At 51.1% G+C, this 22,324-nt stretch overlaps 1 protein-coding gene across 1 annotated transcript in view; it reads right to left on the reverse strand.

Moving 5' to 3' along the window:
• The window catches only part of RPUSD4 (RNA pseudouridine synthase D4), a 52,430-nt gene extending 30,893 nt beyond the window's left edge, over positions 1-21,537 (reverse strand). The window contains exon 1 of the mRNA XM_088463884.1: positions 21,440-21,537. Within this exon, the coding sequence (XP_088320010.1) occupies positions 21,440-21,523 (84 nt within the window). The 5' untranslated portion in view covers positions 21,524-21,537. The remainder of the gene's footprint in view (positions 1-21,439) is intronic.
• Positions 21,538-22,324: the final 787 nt, after the last annotated feature.

The following is a 22,324-nucleotide window of genomic DNA, read 5'->3' on the forward strand; positions in this document are numbered from 1 at the left end:
TGACACTTATGTAATGCTGTAATGTTACCTCAGTATACCATAGTAACATCTGACACTTATGTAATGCTGTAATGTTACCTCAGTATACCATAGTAACATCTGACACTTATGTAATGCTGTAATATTACCTCAGTATACCATAGTAACATCTGACATTAATGTAATGCTGTAATATTACCTCAGTATACCATAACAACATGTGACACCTATACTCTATAAGACACGTCCCCTTTTCGTCACTCGGGGGCGTGCCCGGCACTAACAGACACGCCGGGCACCCCCCAAGCACTGCAGACTTGGATAATAGATGCCCGGCGTCTATTCTCTGGGGGTGACCGGGTCACCGCACATTTCTCCAGGGTGGGGGGGGTACCCCTCACCCTGTCCTGCACTGAGGCCCCTCTACCTTCTATTCTCGCATCACTGTGCACTCCTCCATATCATCAGGCCAGTCTGTGTACAGTCATGGCCAAAAGCTTCCAGAATGACACAAGTATTGGTTATCACAAATTTTGCTGCTTCAGTGTTGTTAGACCTTTGTGTCAGATGTTTAGCGTTACCGCTAGGCTATTTGAGCTCCCTGCCCCCACAGCCTGCGGGTGCCGTCTTCACCAGCGGGTCGCAGTGTCCCCCCCCACCCTGTGCACACACGGTACCTGGTTCCTGCCTATGACACATGTAAGCGGAATTGAGCTATAGAGATAGGGGTGCGAATCAGATGTGGACGCAGGGAAGCCTTTGGCGCAAATGTCAGATGGTTTCCCTCACCGCCTGTGTAGCCGCCAGAATGGAATCCTCACAGAGACGCAGATGGAAACTTCATGGAGACTCATACAATTTCGATGGGTATAACTGGGGTGTAACAGCTACTAGAAGCGGGCGTGTTGGGTCAGCTAATCCATTTAAAGATGCACTTCCACCAACATCGTGGCCATGGTCAATCGGACATTCGACGCCTGTCATAGGCAGCTGCAATGTCTAGTGGTGTATCGCTAGTGCGTTGTAGTCAGGCAGCGTCTCAATAGTACGCCCATCGGTCACGACATTACCATAGAGTCGCAATAATGGCTGCACCAAAAGACGCAGCCGCAACTGTGTCCATCTCTGAATCACCCCCCGGGGGCTGTATTATGTGCCCGTACTGCCTATAAGGAGCTCTGTATTACGTGCCCGTACTGCCTATAAGGAGCTCTGTATTATGTGCCCGTACTGCCTATAAGGAGCTCTGTATTACGTGCCCGTACTGCCTATAAGGAGCTCTGTATTATGTGCCCGTACTGCCTATAAGGAGCTCTGTATTATTTACCCACCCTGCCTATAAGGAGCTCTGCATTATGTGCCCGTACTGCCTATAAGGAGCTCTGTATTATGTGCCCGTACTGCCTATAAGGAGCTCTGTATTATTTACCCGCCCTGCCTATAAGGAGCTCTGTATAATGTGCCTGTACTGCCTATAAGGAGCTCTGTATTATGTGTCTGTACAGCCTATAAGGAGCTCTGTATTATGTGCCCGTACTGCCTATAAGGATCTCTGTATTATGTGCCTGTACTGCCTATAAGGAGCTCTGTATTATGTGCCTCTACTGCCTATAAGGAGCTCTGTATTACGTGCCCGTACTTACTATAAGGAGCTCTGTATTACGTGCCCGTACTGCCTATAAGGATCTCTGTATTACGTGCCCGTACTGCCTATAAGGAGCTCTGTATTATGTGCCCGTACTGCCTATAAGGAGCTCTGTATTATGTGCCCGTACTGCCTATAAGGAGCTCTGTATTATGTGTCTGTACTGCCTATAAGGAGCTCTGTATTATGTGCCCGTACTGCCTATAAGGAGCTCTGTATTATGTGCCCGTACTGCCTATAAGGAGCTCTGTATTATGTGCCCGTACTGCCTATAAGGAGCTCTGTATTATGTGCCCGTACTGCCTATAAGGAGCTCTGTATTATGTGCCCGTACTGCCTATAAGGAGCTCTGTATTATGTGCCCGTACTGCCTATAAGGAGCTCTGTATTATGTGCCTGTACTGCCTATAAGGAGCTCTGTATTATGTGCCCGTACTGCCTATAAGGAGCTCTGTATTATGTGCCTGTACTGCCTATAAGGAGCACTGTATTATGTGTCTGTACAGCCTATAAGGAGCTCTGTATTATGTGCCTGTACTGCCTATAAGGAGCTCTGTATTATGTGCCTGTACTGCCTATAAGGAGCTCTGTATTATGTGCCTGTACTGCCTATAAGGAGCTCTGTATTATGTGCCTGTACTGCCTATAAGGAGCTCTGTATTAGGTGTCTGTACTGCCTATAAGGAGCTCTGTGAGCCCAGGAACGTGTGTAACCTCTGAGCACCTGAGTGTTCCTAATACCTTCAGCTGGGAATATTGTAATATTTAATACATTTATATCAACACCCAGAGTGATCCCGTGTATTCCATAACGAGTTACTGATTATAATCTCCCATCCCTCACTTAACACATATACATCTTCTCTATCCACCAGCCACGTGCACCACTCACACCATCAGCACTCTCTCACCTAAGTGTACCAGCCACGCACGCGCACCACTCACACCATCAGCAAGCTCTCCCCTAAGTGTACCAGCCACGCACGCGCACCACTCACACCATCAGCAAGCTCTCCCCTAAGTGTACCAGCCATGCACGCGCACCACTCACATCATAAGCAATCTCTCCCCTAAGTGTGCCAGCCACGCACCACTCACATCATCAGCAATCTCTCCCCTAAGTGTACCAGCCACGCACGCGCACCACTCACATCACCAGCAATCACTCCCCTAAGTGTACCAGCCACGCACGCGCACCACTCACACCATCAGCAATCTCTCCCCTAAGTGTAGCAGCCACGCACGCGCACCACTCACACCATCAGCAAGCTCTCCCCTAAGTGTACCAGCCAAACACGCGCACCACTCACATCATCAGCAATCTCTCCCCTAAGTGTACCAGCCAGGCACGCGCACCACTCTCATCATCAGCAATCTCTCCCCCTAAGTGAACCAGCCACGCGCACCACTCACATCATCAGCACTCTCTCCCCTAAGTGTACCAGCCACGCACGCGCACCACTCACACCATCAGCAATCTCTCCCCTAAGTGTACCAGCCACGCGCACCACTCACATCATCAGCACTCTCTCCCCTAAGTGTACCAGCCACGCACGCGCACCACTCACACCATCAGCACTCTCTCCCCTAAGTGTACCAGCCACGCACGCGCACCACTCACACCATCAGCAAGCTCTCCCCTAAGTGTACCAGCCACGCACGCGCACCACTCACATCATCAGCAATCTCTCCCCTAAGTGTACCAGCCACGCACCACTCACATCATCAGCACTCTCTCCCCTAAGTGTACCAGCCACGCACGCGCACCACTCACACCATCAGCAAGCTCTCCCCTAAGTGTACCAGCCATGCACGCGCACCACTCACATCATCAGCAATCTCTCCCCTAAGTGTGCCAGCCACGCACCACTCACATCATCAGCAATCTCTCCCCTAAGTGTACCAGCCACGCACGCGCACCACTCACATCACCAGCAATCACTCCCCTAAGTGTACCAGCCACGCACGCGCACCACTCACACCATCAGCAATCTCTCCCCTAAGTGTACCAGCCACGCACGCGCACCACTCACACCATCAGCAATCTCTCCCCTAAGTGTACCAGCCACGCAGGCGCACCACTCACACCATCAGCAAGCTCTCCCCTAAGTGTACCAACCAAACACGCGCACCACTCACATCATCAGCAAGCTCTCCCCTAAGTGTACCAGCCACGCACCACTCACATCATCAGCAAGCTCTCCCCTAAGTGTACCAGCCACGCACGCGCACCACTCACATCATCAGCAAGCTCTCCCCTAAGTGTACCAGCCACGCACGCGCACCACTCACACCATCAGCAATCTCTCCCCTAAGTGTACCAGCCACGCGCACCACTCACATCATCAGCACTCTCTCCCCTAAGTGTACCAGCCACGCACGCGCACCACTCACACCATCAGCAAGCTCTCCCCTAAGTGTACCAGCCATGCACGCGCACCACTCACATCATCAGCAATCTCTCCACTAAGTGTGCCAGCCACGCACCACTCACATCATCAGCAATCTCTCCCCTAAGTGTGCCAGCCACGCACCACTCACATCATCAGCAATCTCTCCCCTAAGTGTACCAGCCACGCATGCGCACCACTCACATCACCAGCAATCACTCCCCTAAGTGTACCAGCCATGCACGCGCACCACTCACACCATCAGCAATCTCTCCCCTAAGTGTACCAGCCACGCACGCGCACCACTCACACCATCAGCAAGCTCTCCCCTAAGTGTACCAGCCAAACACGCGCACCACTCACATCATCAGCAATCTCTCCCCTAAGTGTACCAGCCAGGCACGCGCACCACTCTCATCATCAGCAATCTCTCCCCTAAGTGTACCAGCCAGGCACGCGCACCACTCTCATCATCAGCAATCTCTCCCCTAAGTGAACCAGCCACGCGCACCACTCACATCATCAGCACTCTCTCCCCTAAGTGTACCAGCCACGCACGCGCACCACTCACACCATCAGCAATCTCTCCCCTAAGTGTACCAGCCACGCGCACCACTCACATCATCAGCACTCTCTCCCCTAAGTGTACCAGCCACGCACGCGCACCACTCACACCATCAGCAAGCTCTCCCCTAAGTGTACCAGCCACGCACGCGCACCACTCACATCATCAGCAATCTCTCCCCTAAGTGTACCAGCCACGCACCACTCACATCATCAGCAATCTCTCCCCTAAGTGTACCAGCCACGCACCACTCACATCAGCAAGCTCTCCCCTAAGTGTACCAGCCACGCACGCGCACCACTCACTCCATCAGCAAGCTCTCCCCTAAGTGTACCAGCCACGCACGCGCACCACTCACACCATCAGCAATCTCTCCCCTAAGTGTACCAGCCACGCACGCGCACCACACACCATCAGCAAGCTCTCCCCTAAGTGTACCAGCCACGCACGCGCAACACTCACACCATCAGCAATCTCTCCCCTAAGTGTACCAGCCACGCACGCGCACCACTCACATCATCAGCAAGCTCTCCCCTAAGTGTACCAGCCACGCACCACTCACATCATCAGCAAGCTCTCCCCTAAGTGTACCAGCCACGCACGCGCACCACTCACATCATCAGCAAGCTCTCCCCTAAGTGTACCAGCCATGCACGCGCACCACTCACACCATCAGCAAGCTCTCCCCTAAGTGTACCAGCCACGCACGCGCACCACTCACACCATCAGCAATCTCTCCCCTAAGTGTACCAGCCACGCACGCGCACCACTCACACCATCAGCAAGCTCTCCCCTAAGTGTACCAGCCACGCACGCGCACCACACACCATCAGCAAGCTCTCCCCTAAGTGTACCAGCCACGCACGCGCACCACTCACATCATCAGCAAGCTCTCCCCTAAGTGTACCAGCCACGCACCACTCACATCATCAGCAAGCTCTCCCCTAAGTGTACCAGCCACGCACGCGCACCACTCACACCATCAGCAAGCTCTCCCCTAAGTGTACCAGCCACGCACGCGCACCACTCACACCATCAGCAATCTCTCCCCTAAGTGTACCAGCCACGCACGCGCACCACTCACACCATCAGCAAGCTCTCCCCTAAGTGTACCAGCCACGCACGCGCACCACACACCATCAGCAAGCTCTCCCCTAAGTGTACCAGCCACGCACGCGCACCACTCTCATCGTCAGCAAGCTCTCACCGAAGTGACTCATCTTCATGACACATGTATTTGGCACACAGACATGTAAAAGGCACACACACACATAAAACACACGCACATGCGTAACAGACACACACATAACAAGCGCACACACACACACGCACAAGCGCACACACACACACGCGCAACAGCACACGCAACAGGCACACACACGCACACGTAACAGGCACACACACACGCAACAGGCGCACACACACGCAACAGGCGCACACACACGCAACAGGCGCACACACACGCAACAGGCGCACACACACGCAACAGGCGCACACACACGCAACAGGCGCACACACACGCAACAGGCGCACACACACGCAACAGGCGCACACACACGCAACAGGCGCACACACACGCAACAGGCGCACACACGCAACAGGCGCACACACACGCAACAGGCGCACACACACGTAACAGGCGCACACACACACACGTAACAGGCGCACACACACACACGTAACAGGCACACACACACACACGTAACAGGCACACACACACACACGTAACAGGCACACACACACACGTAACAGGCACACACACACACGTAACAGGCACACACACACACGTAACAGGCACACACGCCTAACAGGCACACACACATGTAACATTCACACACACGTAACAGGCACACACATATGTAACATTCACACACACACGTAACAGGCACACATGTAACATACACGTAAAACATTCACACACACACGCAACGGGCACACACACACGCAACAGGCGCACACACACGCAACAGGCGCACACACACGCAACAGGCGCACACACATGCAACAGGCGCACACACACGCAACAGGCGCACACACACGCACGTAACATTCACACACACGTAACATTCACACACACGTAACATTCACACACACGTAACATTCACACACACGTAACATTCACACACACGTAACATTCACACACACGTAACATTCACACACACGTAACATTCACACACACGTAACATTCACACACACGTAACATTCACACACACGTAACATTCACACACACGTAACAATCACACACACGTAACAATCACACACACGTAACATTCACACACACGTAACATTCACACACACGTAACATTCACACACACGTAACATTCACACACACGTAACATTCACACACACGTAACATTCACACACACGTAACATTCACACACACGTAACATTCACACACGTAACATTCACACACATGTAACATACACGTAAAACATTCACACACACACGCAACGGGCGCACACACACGGAACAGGCACACACACACGCGACAGGCGCACGCACACGCAACAGGCACACACACACATGTAACAGGCACACACACACATGTAACATTCACACACACACACACACATGCAACAGGCACACATGTAACACACACGTAACATTCACACACACGTAACATTCACACACACGTAACATTCACACACACGTAACATTCACACACACGTAACATTCACACATGTAACATACACGTAAAACATTCACACACACACGCAACGGGCGCACACACACGGAACAGGCATACACACGCGACAGGCGCACGCACACGCAACAGGCACACACACACATGTAACAGGCACACACACACATGTAACATTCACACACACACATGCAACAGGCACACATGTAACACACACGTAACAGGCACACACACACACGTAACATTCACACACACGTAACAGGCACACATGTAACATACACGTAAAACATTCACACACACGTAACATTCACACACACACACACGTAACAGGCACACATGTAACATACACGTAAAACATTCACACACACACACAACGGGCGCACACACACGCAACAGGCGCACACACGCAAAAGGCGCACACACGCAACAGGCGCACACACACGCAACAGGCGCACACACACGCAACAGGCGCACACACACGCAACAGGCGCACACACACGCAACAGGCACACACACACGTAACATTCACACACACGTAACATTCACACACACGTAACATTCACACACACGTAACAGGCACACATGTAACATACACGTAAAACATTCACACACACACGCAACGGGCGCACACACACGGAACAGGCACACACACACGCGACAGGCGCACGCACACGCAACAGGCACACACACACATGTAACAGGCACACACACATGTAACATTCACACACACACACATGCAACAGGCACACATGTAACACACACGTAACAGGCACACACACACACGTAACATTCACACACACGTAACATTCACACACACGTAACAGGCACACATGTAACATACACGTAAAACATTCACACACACGTAACATTCACACACACACACGTAACAGGCACACATGTAACATACACGTAAAACATTCACACACACACGCAACGGGCGCACACACACGCAACAGGCGCGCACACACGCAACAGGCGCACACACACGCAACAGGCGCACACACACGCAACAGGCGCACACACGTAACAGGCGCACACACGTAACATTCACACACACGTAACATTCACACACACGTAACATTCACACACACGTAACATACACGTAAAACATTCACACACACACGCAACAGGCGCACGCACACATGTAACAGGGACACACACATGCAACAGGCACAAATGTAACACACACGTAACATTCACACACACGTAACATTCACACACACGTAACATACACGTAAAACATTCACACACACACGCAACGGGCGCACACACACGGAACAGGCACACACACACGCGACAGGCGCACGCAACAGGCACACACACACATGTAACAGGCACACACACACATGTAACATTCACACACACACACACGCAACAGGCACACATGTAACACACACGTAACAGGCACACACACACACACGTAACATTCACACACACGTAACATTCACACACACGTAACAGGCACACATGTAACATACACGTAAAACATTCACACACACGTAACATTCACACACACACACACACACGCAACAGGCACACATGTAAAGTACACGTAAAACATTCACACACACACGCAACGGGCGCACACACACGCAACAGGCGCACACACACGCAACAGGCGCACACACGCAACAGGCGCACACACACGCAACAGGCGCACACACACGCAACAGGCACACACACACGTAACATTCACACACACGTAACATTCACACACACGTAACATTCACACACATGTAACAGGCACACATGTAACATACACGTAAAACATTCACACACACACGCAACGGGCGCACACACACGGAACAGGCACACACACACGCGACAGGCGCACACACACGCAACAGGCACACACACACATGTAACAGGCACACACACACATGTAACATTCACACACACACATGTAACATTCACACACACACACACACACATGCAACAGGCACACATGTAACACACACGTAACAGGCACACACACACACGTAACATTCACACACACGTAACATTCACACACGTAACATTCACACACACACACACGTAACAGGCACACATGTAACATACACGTAAAACATTCACACACGCAACGGGCGCACACACACGCAACGGGCGCACACACACGCAACAGGCGCACACACACGCAACAGGCACACACACACGTAACAGGCACACACACACACGTAACAGGCACACACACACACGTAACAGGCACACACACACACACACGTAACAGGCACACACACACACGTAACAGGCACACACACGTAACATTCACACACACGTAACATTCACACACACGTAACATTCACACACACGTAACATTCACACACACGTAACATTCACACACACGTAACATTCACACACACGTAACAGGCACACACACACACACACACACACGTAACAGGCACACACACACACGTAACAGGCACACACACACACGTAACAGGCACACACACACACGTAACAGGCACACACGCCTAACAGGCACACACGCCTAACAGGCACACACACATGTAACATTCACACACACGTAACAGGCACACACATATGTAACATTCACACACACACGTAACAGGCACACATGTAACATACACGTAAAACATTCACACACACACGCAACGGGCACACACACACGCAACAGGCGCACACACACGCAACAGGCGCACACACACGCAACAGGCGCACACACACGCAACAGGCGCACACACACGCAACAGGCGCACACACACGCAACAGGCGCACACACACGCACGTAACATTCACACACACGTAACATTCACACACACGTAACATTCACACACACGTAACATTCACACACACGTAACATTCACACACACGTAACATTCACACACAGGTAACATTCACACACACGTAACATTCACACACACGTAACATTCACACACACGTAACAATCACACACACGTAACAATCACACACACGTAACATTCACACACACGTAACATTCACACACACGTAACATTCACACACACGTAACATTCACACACACGTAACATTCACACACACGTAACATTCACACACATGTAACATACACGTAAAACATTCACACACACACGCAACGGGCGCACACACACGGAACAGGCACACACACACGCGACAGGCGCACGCACACGCAACAGGCACACACACACATGTAACAGGCACACACACACATGTAACATTCACACACACACACACATGCAACAGGCACACATGTAACACACACGTAACATTCACACACACGTAACATTCACACACACGTAACATTCACACACACGTAACATTCACACATGTAACATACACGTAAAACATTCACACACACACGCAACGGGCGCACACACACGGAACAGGCATACACACACGCGACAGGCGCACGCACACGCAACAGGCACACACACACATGTAACAGGCACACACACACATGTAACATTCACACACACACACACACATGCAACAGGCACACATGTAACACACACGTAACAGGCACACACACACACGTAACATTCACACACACGTAACAGGCACACATGTAACATACACGTAAAACATTCACACACACGTAACATTCACACACACACACACGTAACAGGCACACATGTAACACACGTAAAACATTCACACACACACGCAACGGGCGCACACACACGCAACAGGCGCACACACGCAACAGGTGCACACACGCAACAGGCGCACACACGCAACAGGCGCACACACACGCAACAGGCGCACACACACGCAACAGGCGCACACACACGCAACAGGCGCACACACACGCAACAGGCACACACACACGTAACATTCACACACACGTAACATTCACACACACGTAACATTCACACACACGTAACAGGCACACATGTAACATACACGTAAAACATTCACACACACACGCAACGGGCGCACACACACGGAACAGGCACACACACACGCGACAGGCGCACGCACACGCAACAGGCACACACACACATGTAACAGGCACACACACATGTAACATTCACACACACACACATGCAACAGGCACACATGTAACACACACGTAACAGGCACACACACACACGTAACATTCACACACACGTAACAGGCACACATGTAACATACACGTAAAACATTCACACACACGTAACATTCACACACACACACGTAACAGGCACACATGTAACATACACGTAAAACATTCACACACACACGCAACGGGCGCACACACACGCAACAGGCGCGCACACACGCAACAGGCGCACACACACGCAACAGGCGCACACACGTAACAGGCGCACACACGTAACATTCACACACACGTAACATTCACACACACGTAACATACACGTAAAACATTCACACACACACGCAACAGGCGCACGCACACATGTAACAGGGACACACACATGCAACAGGCACAAATGTAACACACACGTAACATTCACACACACGTAACATTCACACACACGTAACATACACATAAAACATTCACACACACACGCAACGGGCGCACACACACGGAACAGGCACACACACACGCGACAGGCGCACGCAACAGGCACACACACACATGTAACAGGCACACACACACATGTAACATTCACACACACACACACGCAACAGGCACACATGTAACACACACGTAACAGGCACACACACACACACGTAACATTCACACACACGTAACATTCACACACACGTAACAGGCACACATGTAATATACACGTAAAACATTCACACACACGTAACATTCACACACACACACACACACGTAACAGGCACACATGTAAAGTACACGTAAAACATTCACACACACACGCAACGGGCGCACACACACGCAACAGGCGCACACACACGCAACAGGCGCACACACGCAACAGGCGCACACACACGCAACAGGCGCACACACACGCAACAGGCACACACACACGTAACATTCACACACACGTAACATTCACACACATGAAACAGGCACACATGTAACATACACGTAAAACATTCACACACACACGCAACGGGCGCACACACACGGAACAGGCACACACACACGCGACAGGCGCACGCACACGCAACAGGCACACACACACATGTAACAGGCACACACACACATGTAACAGGCACACACACACATGTAACATTCACACACACACACACACATGCAACAGGCACACATGTAACACACACGTAACAGGCACACACACACACGTAACATTCACACACACGTAACATTCACACACGTAACATTCACACACACACACACGTAACAGGCACACATGTAACATACACGTAAAACATTCACACACACACGCAACGGGCGCACACACACGCAACGGGCGCACACACACGCAACAGGCGCACACACACGCAACAGGCACACACACACACGTAACAGGCACACACACACACGTAACAGGCACACACACACACACACACGTAACAGGCACACACACACACGTAACAGGCACACACACGTAACATTCACACACACGTAACATTCACACACACGTAACATTCACACACACGTAACATTCACACACACGTAACATTCACACACACGTAACATTCACACACACGTAACATTCACACACACGTAACATTCACACACACGTAACATACACGTAAAACATTCACACACACACGCAACGGGCGCACACACACGGAACAGGCACACACACACGCGACAGGCGCACGCACACGCAACAGACACACACATGTAACAGGCACACACACACATGTAACATTCACACACACACACACACATGCAACAGGCACACATGTAACACACACGTAACATTCACACACACGTAACATTCACACACACGTAACATTCACACACACGTAACATTCACACACACGTAACATTCACACATGTAACATTCACGTAAAACATTCACACACACACGCGACAGGCGCACGCACACGCAACAGGCACACACACACATGTAACAGGCACACACACATGTAACAGGCACACACACACATGTAACATTCACACACACACACATGCAACAGGCACACATGTAACACACACGTAACAAGCACACACACACACGTAACATTCACACACACGTAACATTCACACACACGTAACAGGCACACATGTAACATACACGTAAAACATTCACACACACGTAACATTCACACACACACACACGTAACAGGCACACATGTAACATACACGTAAAACATTCACACACACACGCAACAGGCGCACACACACGCAACAGGCGCACACACACGCAACAGGCGCACACACACGCAACAGGCGCACACACACGCAACATTCACACACACGTAACATTCACACACACGTAACAGGCACACATGTAACATACACGTAAAACATTCACACACGCAACGGGCGCACACACACACGGAACAGGCACACACACGCGCGACAGGCGCACGCACACGCAACAGGCACACACACACACATGTAACAGGCACACACACACATGTAACATTCACACACACACACACACACATGCAACAGGCACACATGTAACACACACGTAACAGGCACACACACACACGTAACATTCACACACACGTAACATTCACACACACGTAACAGGCACACATGTAACATACACGTAAAACATTCACACACACGTAACATTCACACACACACGTAACAGGCACACATGTAACATACACGTAAAACATTCACACACACACGCAACGGGCGCACACACACGCAACAGGCGCACACACACGCAACAGGCGCACACACACGCAACAGGCGCACACACAGGCAACAGGCGCACACACACGCAACAGGCGCACACACACGCAACAGGCGCACACACACGCAACAGGCGCACACACACGCAACAGGCGCACACACACGTAACATTCACACACACGTAACATTCACACACACGTAACATTCACACACACGTAACAGGCACACATGTAACATACACGTAAAACATTCACACACACACGCAACAGGCGCACGCACACATGTAACAGGGACACACACATGCAACAGGCACACATGTAACACACACGTAACATTCACACACACGTAACATTCACACACACGTAACATTCACAAACACGTAACATTCACACACACGTAACATTCACACACACGCAACATTCACACATGTAACATACACGTAAAACATTCACACACACACGCAACAGGCGCACACACACGGAACAGGCACACACACGCGTGACAGGCGCACGCACACGCAACAGGCACACACACACATGTAACAGGCACACACACACATGTAACATTCACACACACACACACACATGCAACAGGCACACATGTAACACACACGTAACAGGCACACACACACACACGTAACATTCACACACACGTAACATTCACACACACGTAACAGGCACACATGTAACATACACGTAAAACATTCACACACACGTAACATTCACACACACACACACGTAACAGGCACACATGTAACATACACGTAAAACATTCACACACACACGCAAAGGGCGCACACACACGCAACAGGCGCACACACGCAACAGGCGCACACACGCAACAGGCGCACACACACGCAACAGGCGCACACACACGCAACAGGCACACACACACGTAACATTCACACACACGTAACATTCACACACACGTAACATTCACACACACGTAACATTCACACACACGTAACAGGCACACATGTAACATACACGTAAAACATTCACACACACACGCAACGGGCGCACACACACGGAACAGGCACACACACACGCGACAGGCGCACGCACACGCAACAGGCACACACACACACATGTAACATTCACACACACACACATGCAACAGGCACACACACACACACACACATGCAACAGGCACACATGTAACACACACGTAACAGGCACACACACACACGTAACATTCACACACACGTAACATTCACACACACGTAACATTCACACACGTAACATTCACACACACGTAACATTCACACACACGTAACATACACGTAAAACATTCACACACACACACGCAACAGGCGCACGCACACATGTAACAGGGACACACACATGCAACAGGCACAAATGTAACACACACGTAACATTCACACACACGTAACATTCACACACACGTAACATTCACACACAGGTAACATTCACACACACGTAACATTCACACACACGTAACATACACGTAAAACATTCACACACGCAACGGGCGCACACACACGGAACAGGCACACACACACGCGACAGGCGCACGCAACAGGCACACACACACATGTAACAGGCACACACACATGTAACATTCACACACACACACACGCAACAGGCACACATGTAACACACACGTAACAGGCACACACACACACACGTAACATTCACACACACGTAACATTCACACACACGTAACAGGCACACATGTAACATACACGTAAAACATTCACACACACGTAACATTCACACACACACACACACACGTAACAGGCACACATGTAACATACACGTAAAACATTCACACACACACGCAACGGGCGCACACACACGCAACAGGCGCACACACACGCAACAGGCGCACACACGCAACAGGCGCACACACACGCAACAGGCGCACACACACGCAACAGGCGCACACACACGCAACAGGCGCAAACACACGCAACAGGCACACACACACGTAACATTCACACACACGTAACATTCACACACACGTAACAGGCACACATGTAACATACACGTAAAACATTCACACACACACGCAACGGGCGCACACACGGAACAGGCACACACACGCGACAGGCGCACGCACACGCAACAGGCACACACACACACATGTAACAGGCACACACACACATGTAACATTCACACACACACATGTAACATTCACACACACACACACACATGCAACAGGCGCACGCACACATGTAACAGGGACACACACATGCAACAGGCACACATGTAACACACACGTAACATTCACACACACGTAACATTCACACACACGTAACATTCACAAACACGTAACATTCACACACACGTAACATTCACACACACGTAACATTCACACACACGTAACATACACGTAAAACATTCACACACACACGCAACAGGCGCACACACACGCAACAGGCACACACACACGGAACAGGCACACACACGCAACAGGCACACACACACGCAACAGGCACACACACACGCAACAGGCACACACACGTAACATTCACACACACGTAACATTCACACACACGTAACAGGCACACATGTAACATACACGTAAAACATTCACACACACACGCAACGGGCGCACACACACGGAACAGGCACACACACACGCGACAGGCGCACGCACACGCAACAGGCACACACACACATGTAACAGGCACACACACACACATGCAACAGGCACACATGTAACACACGTAAAACATTCACACACACACGCAACGGGCGCACACACACGCAACAGGCGCACACACACGCAACAGGCGCACACACGCAACAGGCGCACACACGCAACAGGCGCACACACACGCAACAGGCGCACACACACGCAACAGGCGCACACACACGCAACAGGCGCACGCACACGCAACAGGCGCACGCACACGCAACAGGCGCACACACACGCAACAGGCGCACACACGTAACATTCACACACACGTAACATTCACACACACGTAACAGGCACACATGTAACATACACGTAAAACATTCACACACACGCAACAGGCACACATGTAACAGGGACACACACATGCAACAGGCACACATGTAACACACACGTAACAGGCACACATGTAACATACACGTAAAACATTCACACACACGTAACATTCACACACACACACGTAACAGGCACACATGTAACATACACGTAAAACATTCACACACACACGCAACGGGCGCACACACACGCAACAGGCGCACACACACGCAACAGGCGCACACACGCAACAGGCGCACACACACGCAACAGGCGCGCACACACACGCAACAGGCACACACACGTAACATTCACACACACGTAACAGGCACACACACGTAACAGGCACACATGTAACATACACGTAAAATATTCACACACACACGCAACGGGCGCACACACACGGAACAGGCACACACACACGCGACAGGCGCACACACACGCAACAGGCGCACACACACGCAACAGGCGCACGCACACGCAACAGGCGCACGCACACGCAACAGGCGCACGCACACGCAACAGGCGCACACACACGCAACAGGCGCACACACACGCAACAGGCGCACACACACGCAACAGGCGCACACACGTAACATTCACACACACGTAACATTCACACACACGTAACAGGCACACATGTAACATACACGTAAAACATTCACACACACGCAACAGGCACACATGTAACAGGGACACACACATGCAACAGGCACACATGTAACACACACGTAACAGGCACACTTGTAACATACACGTAAAACATTCACACACACGTAACATTCACACACACACACACGTAACAGGCACACATGTAACATACACGTAAAACATTCACACACACACGCAACGGGCGCACACACACGCAACAGGCGCACACACACGCAACAGGCGCACACACACGCAACAGGCGCACACACACGCAACAGGCGCACACACACGCAACAGGCGCACACACACGCAACAGGCGCACACACACGCAACAGGCACACACACGTAACATTCACACACACGTAACAGGCACACATGTAACATACACGTAAAACATTCACACACACACGCAACGGGCACACACACACGGAACAGGCACACACACACGCGACAGGCGCACGCACACGCAACAGGCACACACACGCGACAGGCGCACGCACACGCAACAGGCACACACACACATGTAACAGGCACACACACACATGTAACATTCACACACACACACACACATGCAACAGGCACACATGTAACACACACGTAACATTCACACACACGTAACATTCACACACACGCAACAGGCACACATGTAACAGGGACACACATGCAACAGGCACACATGTAACACACACGTAACAGGCACACATGTAACATACACGTAAAACATTCACACACACGTAACATTCACACACACACACACGTAACAGGCACACATGTAACATACACGTAAAACATTCACACACACACGCAACGGGCGCACACACACGCAACAGGCGCACACACGCAACAGGCGCACACACACGCAACAGGCGCACACACACGCAACAGGCACACACACACGCAACAGGCACACACACGTAACATTCACACACACGTAACAGGCACACATGTAACATACACGTAAAACATTCACACACACACGCAACGGGCGCACACACACGGAACAGGCACACACACACGCGACAGGCGCACACACACGCAACAGGCGCACACACACGCAACAGGCGCACACACACGCAACAGGCGCACACACACGCAACAGGCGCACGCACACGCAACAGGCGCACGCACACGCAACAGGCGCACACACACGCAACAGGCGCACACACGTAACATTCACACACACGTAACATTCACACACACGTAACAGGCACACATGTAACATACACGTAAAACATTCACACACACGCAACAGGCACACATGTAACAGGGACACACACATGCAACAGGCACACATGTAACACACACGTAACAGGCACACTTGTAACATACACGTAAAACATTCACACACACATAACATTCACACACACACACACGTAACAGGCACACATGTAACATACACGTAAAACATTCACACACACACGCAACGGGCGCACACACACGCAACAGGCGCACACACACGCAACAGGCGCACACACACGCAACAGGCGCACACACACGCAACAGGCGCACACACACGCAACAGGCACACACACGTAACATTCACACACACGTAACAGGCACACATGTAACATACACGTAAAACATTCACACACACACGCAACGGGCGCACACACACGGAACAGGCACACACACACGCGACAGGCGCACGCACACGCAACAGGCACACACACACGCGACAGGCGCATGCACACGCAACAGGCACACACACACATGTAACAGGCACACACACACACACATGTAACATTCACACACACACACACACATGCAACAGGCACACATGTAACACACACGTAACATTCACACACACGTAACATTCACACACACGCAACAGGCACACATGTAACAGGGACACACATGCAACAGGCACACATGTAACACACACATAACAGGCACACATGTAACATACACGTAAAACATTCACACACACGTAACATTCACACACACACACACGTAACAGGCACACATGTAACATACACGTAAAACATTCACACACACACGCAACGGGCGCACACACACGGAACAGGCACACACACACGCGACAGGCGCACGCACACGCAACAGGCACACACACACATGTAACAGGCACACACACACATGTAACAGGCACACACACACATGTAACAGGCACACACACACATGTAACAGGCACACACACACACATGCAACAGGCACACATGTAACACACACGTAACAGGCACACACACGTAACATTCACACACACGTAACATTCACACACACGTAACAGGCACACATGTAACATACACGTAAAACATTCACACACACACGCAACGGGCGCACACACACGGAACAGGCACACACACACGCGACAGGCGCACGCACACGCAACAGGCACACACACACGCGACAGGCGCACGCACACACAACAGGCACACACACACATGTAACATTCACACACACACACACACATGCAACAGGCACACATGTAACACACACGTAACATTCACACACACGTAACATTCACACACACGCAACAGGCACACATGTAACAGGGACACACACATGCAACAGGCACACATGTAACACACACGTAACAGGCACACATGTAACATACACGTAAAACATTCACACACACGTAACATTCACACACACGCACACGTAACAGGCACACATGTAACATACACGTAAAACATTCACACACACACGCAACGGGCGCACACACACGCAACAGGCGCACACACGCAACAGGCGCACACACACGCAACAGGCGCACACACACGCAACAGGCACACACACGTAACATTCACACACACGTAACAGGCACACATGTAACATACACGTAAAACATTCACACACACACGCAACGGGCGCACACACACGCAACAGGCACACACACACATGTAACAGGCACACACACACGCGACAGGCGCATGCACACGCAACAGGCACACACACACATGTAACAGGCACACACACACATGTAACATTCACACACACACACACACATGCAACAGGCACACATGTAACACACACGTAACATTCACACACACGTAACATTCACACACACGCAACAGGCACACATGTAACAGGGACACACACATGCAACAGGCACACATGTAACACACACGTAACAGGCACACATGTAACATACACGTAAAACATTCACACACACGTAACATTCACACACACGCACACGTAACAGGCACACATGTAACATACACGTAAAACATTCACACACACACGCAACGGGCGCACACACACGCAACAGGCGCACACACACGCAACAGGCGCACACACACGCAACAGGCACACACACGTAACATTCACACACACGTAACAGGCACACATGTAACATACACGTAAAACATTCACACACACGCAACGGGCGCACACACACGCAACAGGCACACACACATGTAACAGGCACACACACACGCGACAGGCGCATGCACACGCAACAGGCACACACACACATGTAACAGGCACACACACACATGTAACATTCACACACACACACACACATGCAACAGGCACACATGTAACACACACGTAACATTCACACACACGTAACATTCACACACACGCAACAGGCACACATGTAACAGGGACACACACATGCAACAGGCACACATGTAACACACACGTAACAGGCACACATGTAACATACACGTAAAACATTCACACACACGTAACATTCACACACACGCACACGTAACAGGCACACATGTAACATACACGTAAAACATTCACACACACACGCAACGGGCGCACACACACGCAACAGGCGCACACACACGCAACAGGCACACACACGTAACATTCACACACACGTAACAGGCACACATGTAACATACACGTAAAACATTCACACACACACGCGACAGGCACACATGTAACATTCACACACACACATGTAACATTCACATTCACACACATGCAACAGGCACACATGTAACACACAGCTAACAGGCACACACGTCACCTGTGTATTCCCAGTCGCTGTCTTCTCCACCCGAATCCTCTCCGCCAGCCGCCGAGCCCCGCGTGTAACACCGGCCGCCGCCATTTGTACTACTGGCAGCTCCCTCACTATCACATACTAATGATAACACAGGAGCCGCCATCTTAGTCCTTGGAACGCCCGCATCCGCCATCTTTATCTCAGTCACCTGCTGCCCCAGCTTAACAGTGCTCTTACGGAAGGGGATCCAGCTGTAACCGCGCTCTTACGGAAGGGGATCCAGCTGTAACAGTGCTCTTACGGAAGGGGATCCAGCTGTAACAGTGCTCTTACGGAAGGGGATCCAGCTGTAACAGTGCTCTTACGGAAGGGGATCCAGCTGTAACAGTGCTCTTACGGAAGGGGATCCAGCTGTAACCGAGCTCTTACGGAAGGGGATCCAGCTGTAACAGTGCTCTTACGGAAGGGGATCCAGCTGCAACAGTGCTCTTACGGAAGGGGATCTAGCTGTAACAGTGCTCTTACGGAAGGGGATCCAGCTGTAACCGAGCTCTTACGGAAGGGGATCCAGCTGTAACCGCGCTCTTACGGAAGGGGATCCAGCTGTAACAGTGCTCTTACGGAAGGGGATCTAGCTGTAACCGTGCTCTTACGGAAGGGGATCTAGCTGTAACAGTGCTCTTACGGAAGGGGATCCAGCTGTAGCCGAGCTCTTACGGAAGGGGATCCAGCTGTAACCGCGCTCTTACGGAAGGGGATCCAGCTGTAACAGTGCTCTTACGGAAGGGGATCCAGCTGCAACAGTGCTCTTACGGAAGGGGATCCAGCTGTAACAGTGCTCTTACGGAAGGGGATCTAGCTGTAACCGAGCTCTTACGGAAGGGGATCTAGCTGTAACAGTGCTCT

This window comes from Taudactylus pleione, unplaced genomic scaffold, assembly GCF_031769625.1.
Source record: "Taudactylus pleione unplaced genomic scaffold, aTauple2 ptg001489l, whole genome shotgun sequence".
NCBI classification, from domain to species: domain Eukaryota; kingdom Metazoa; phylum Chordata; class Amphibia; order Anura; family Myobatrachidae; genus Taudactylus; species Taudactylus pleione.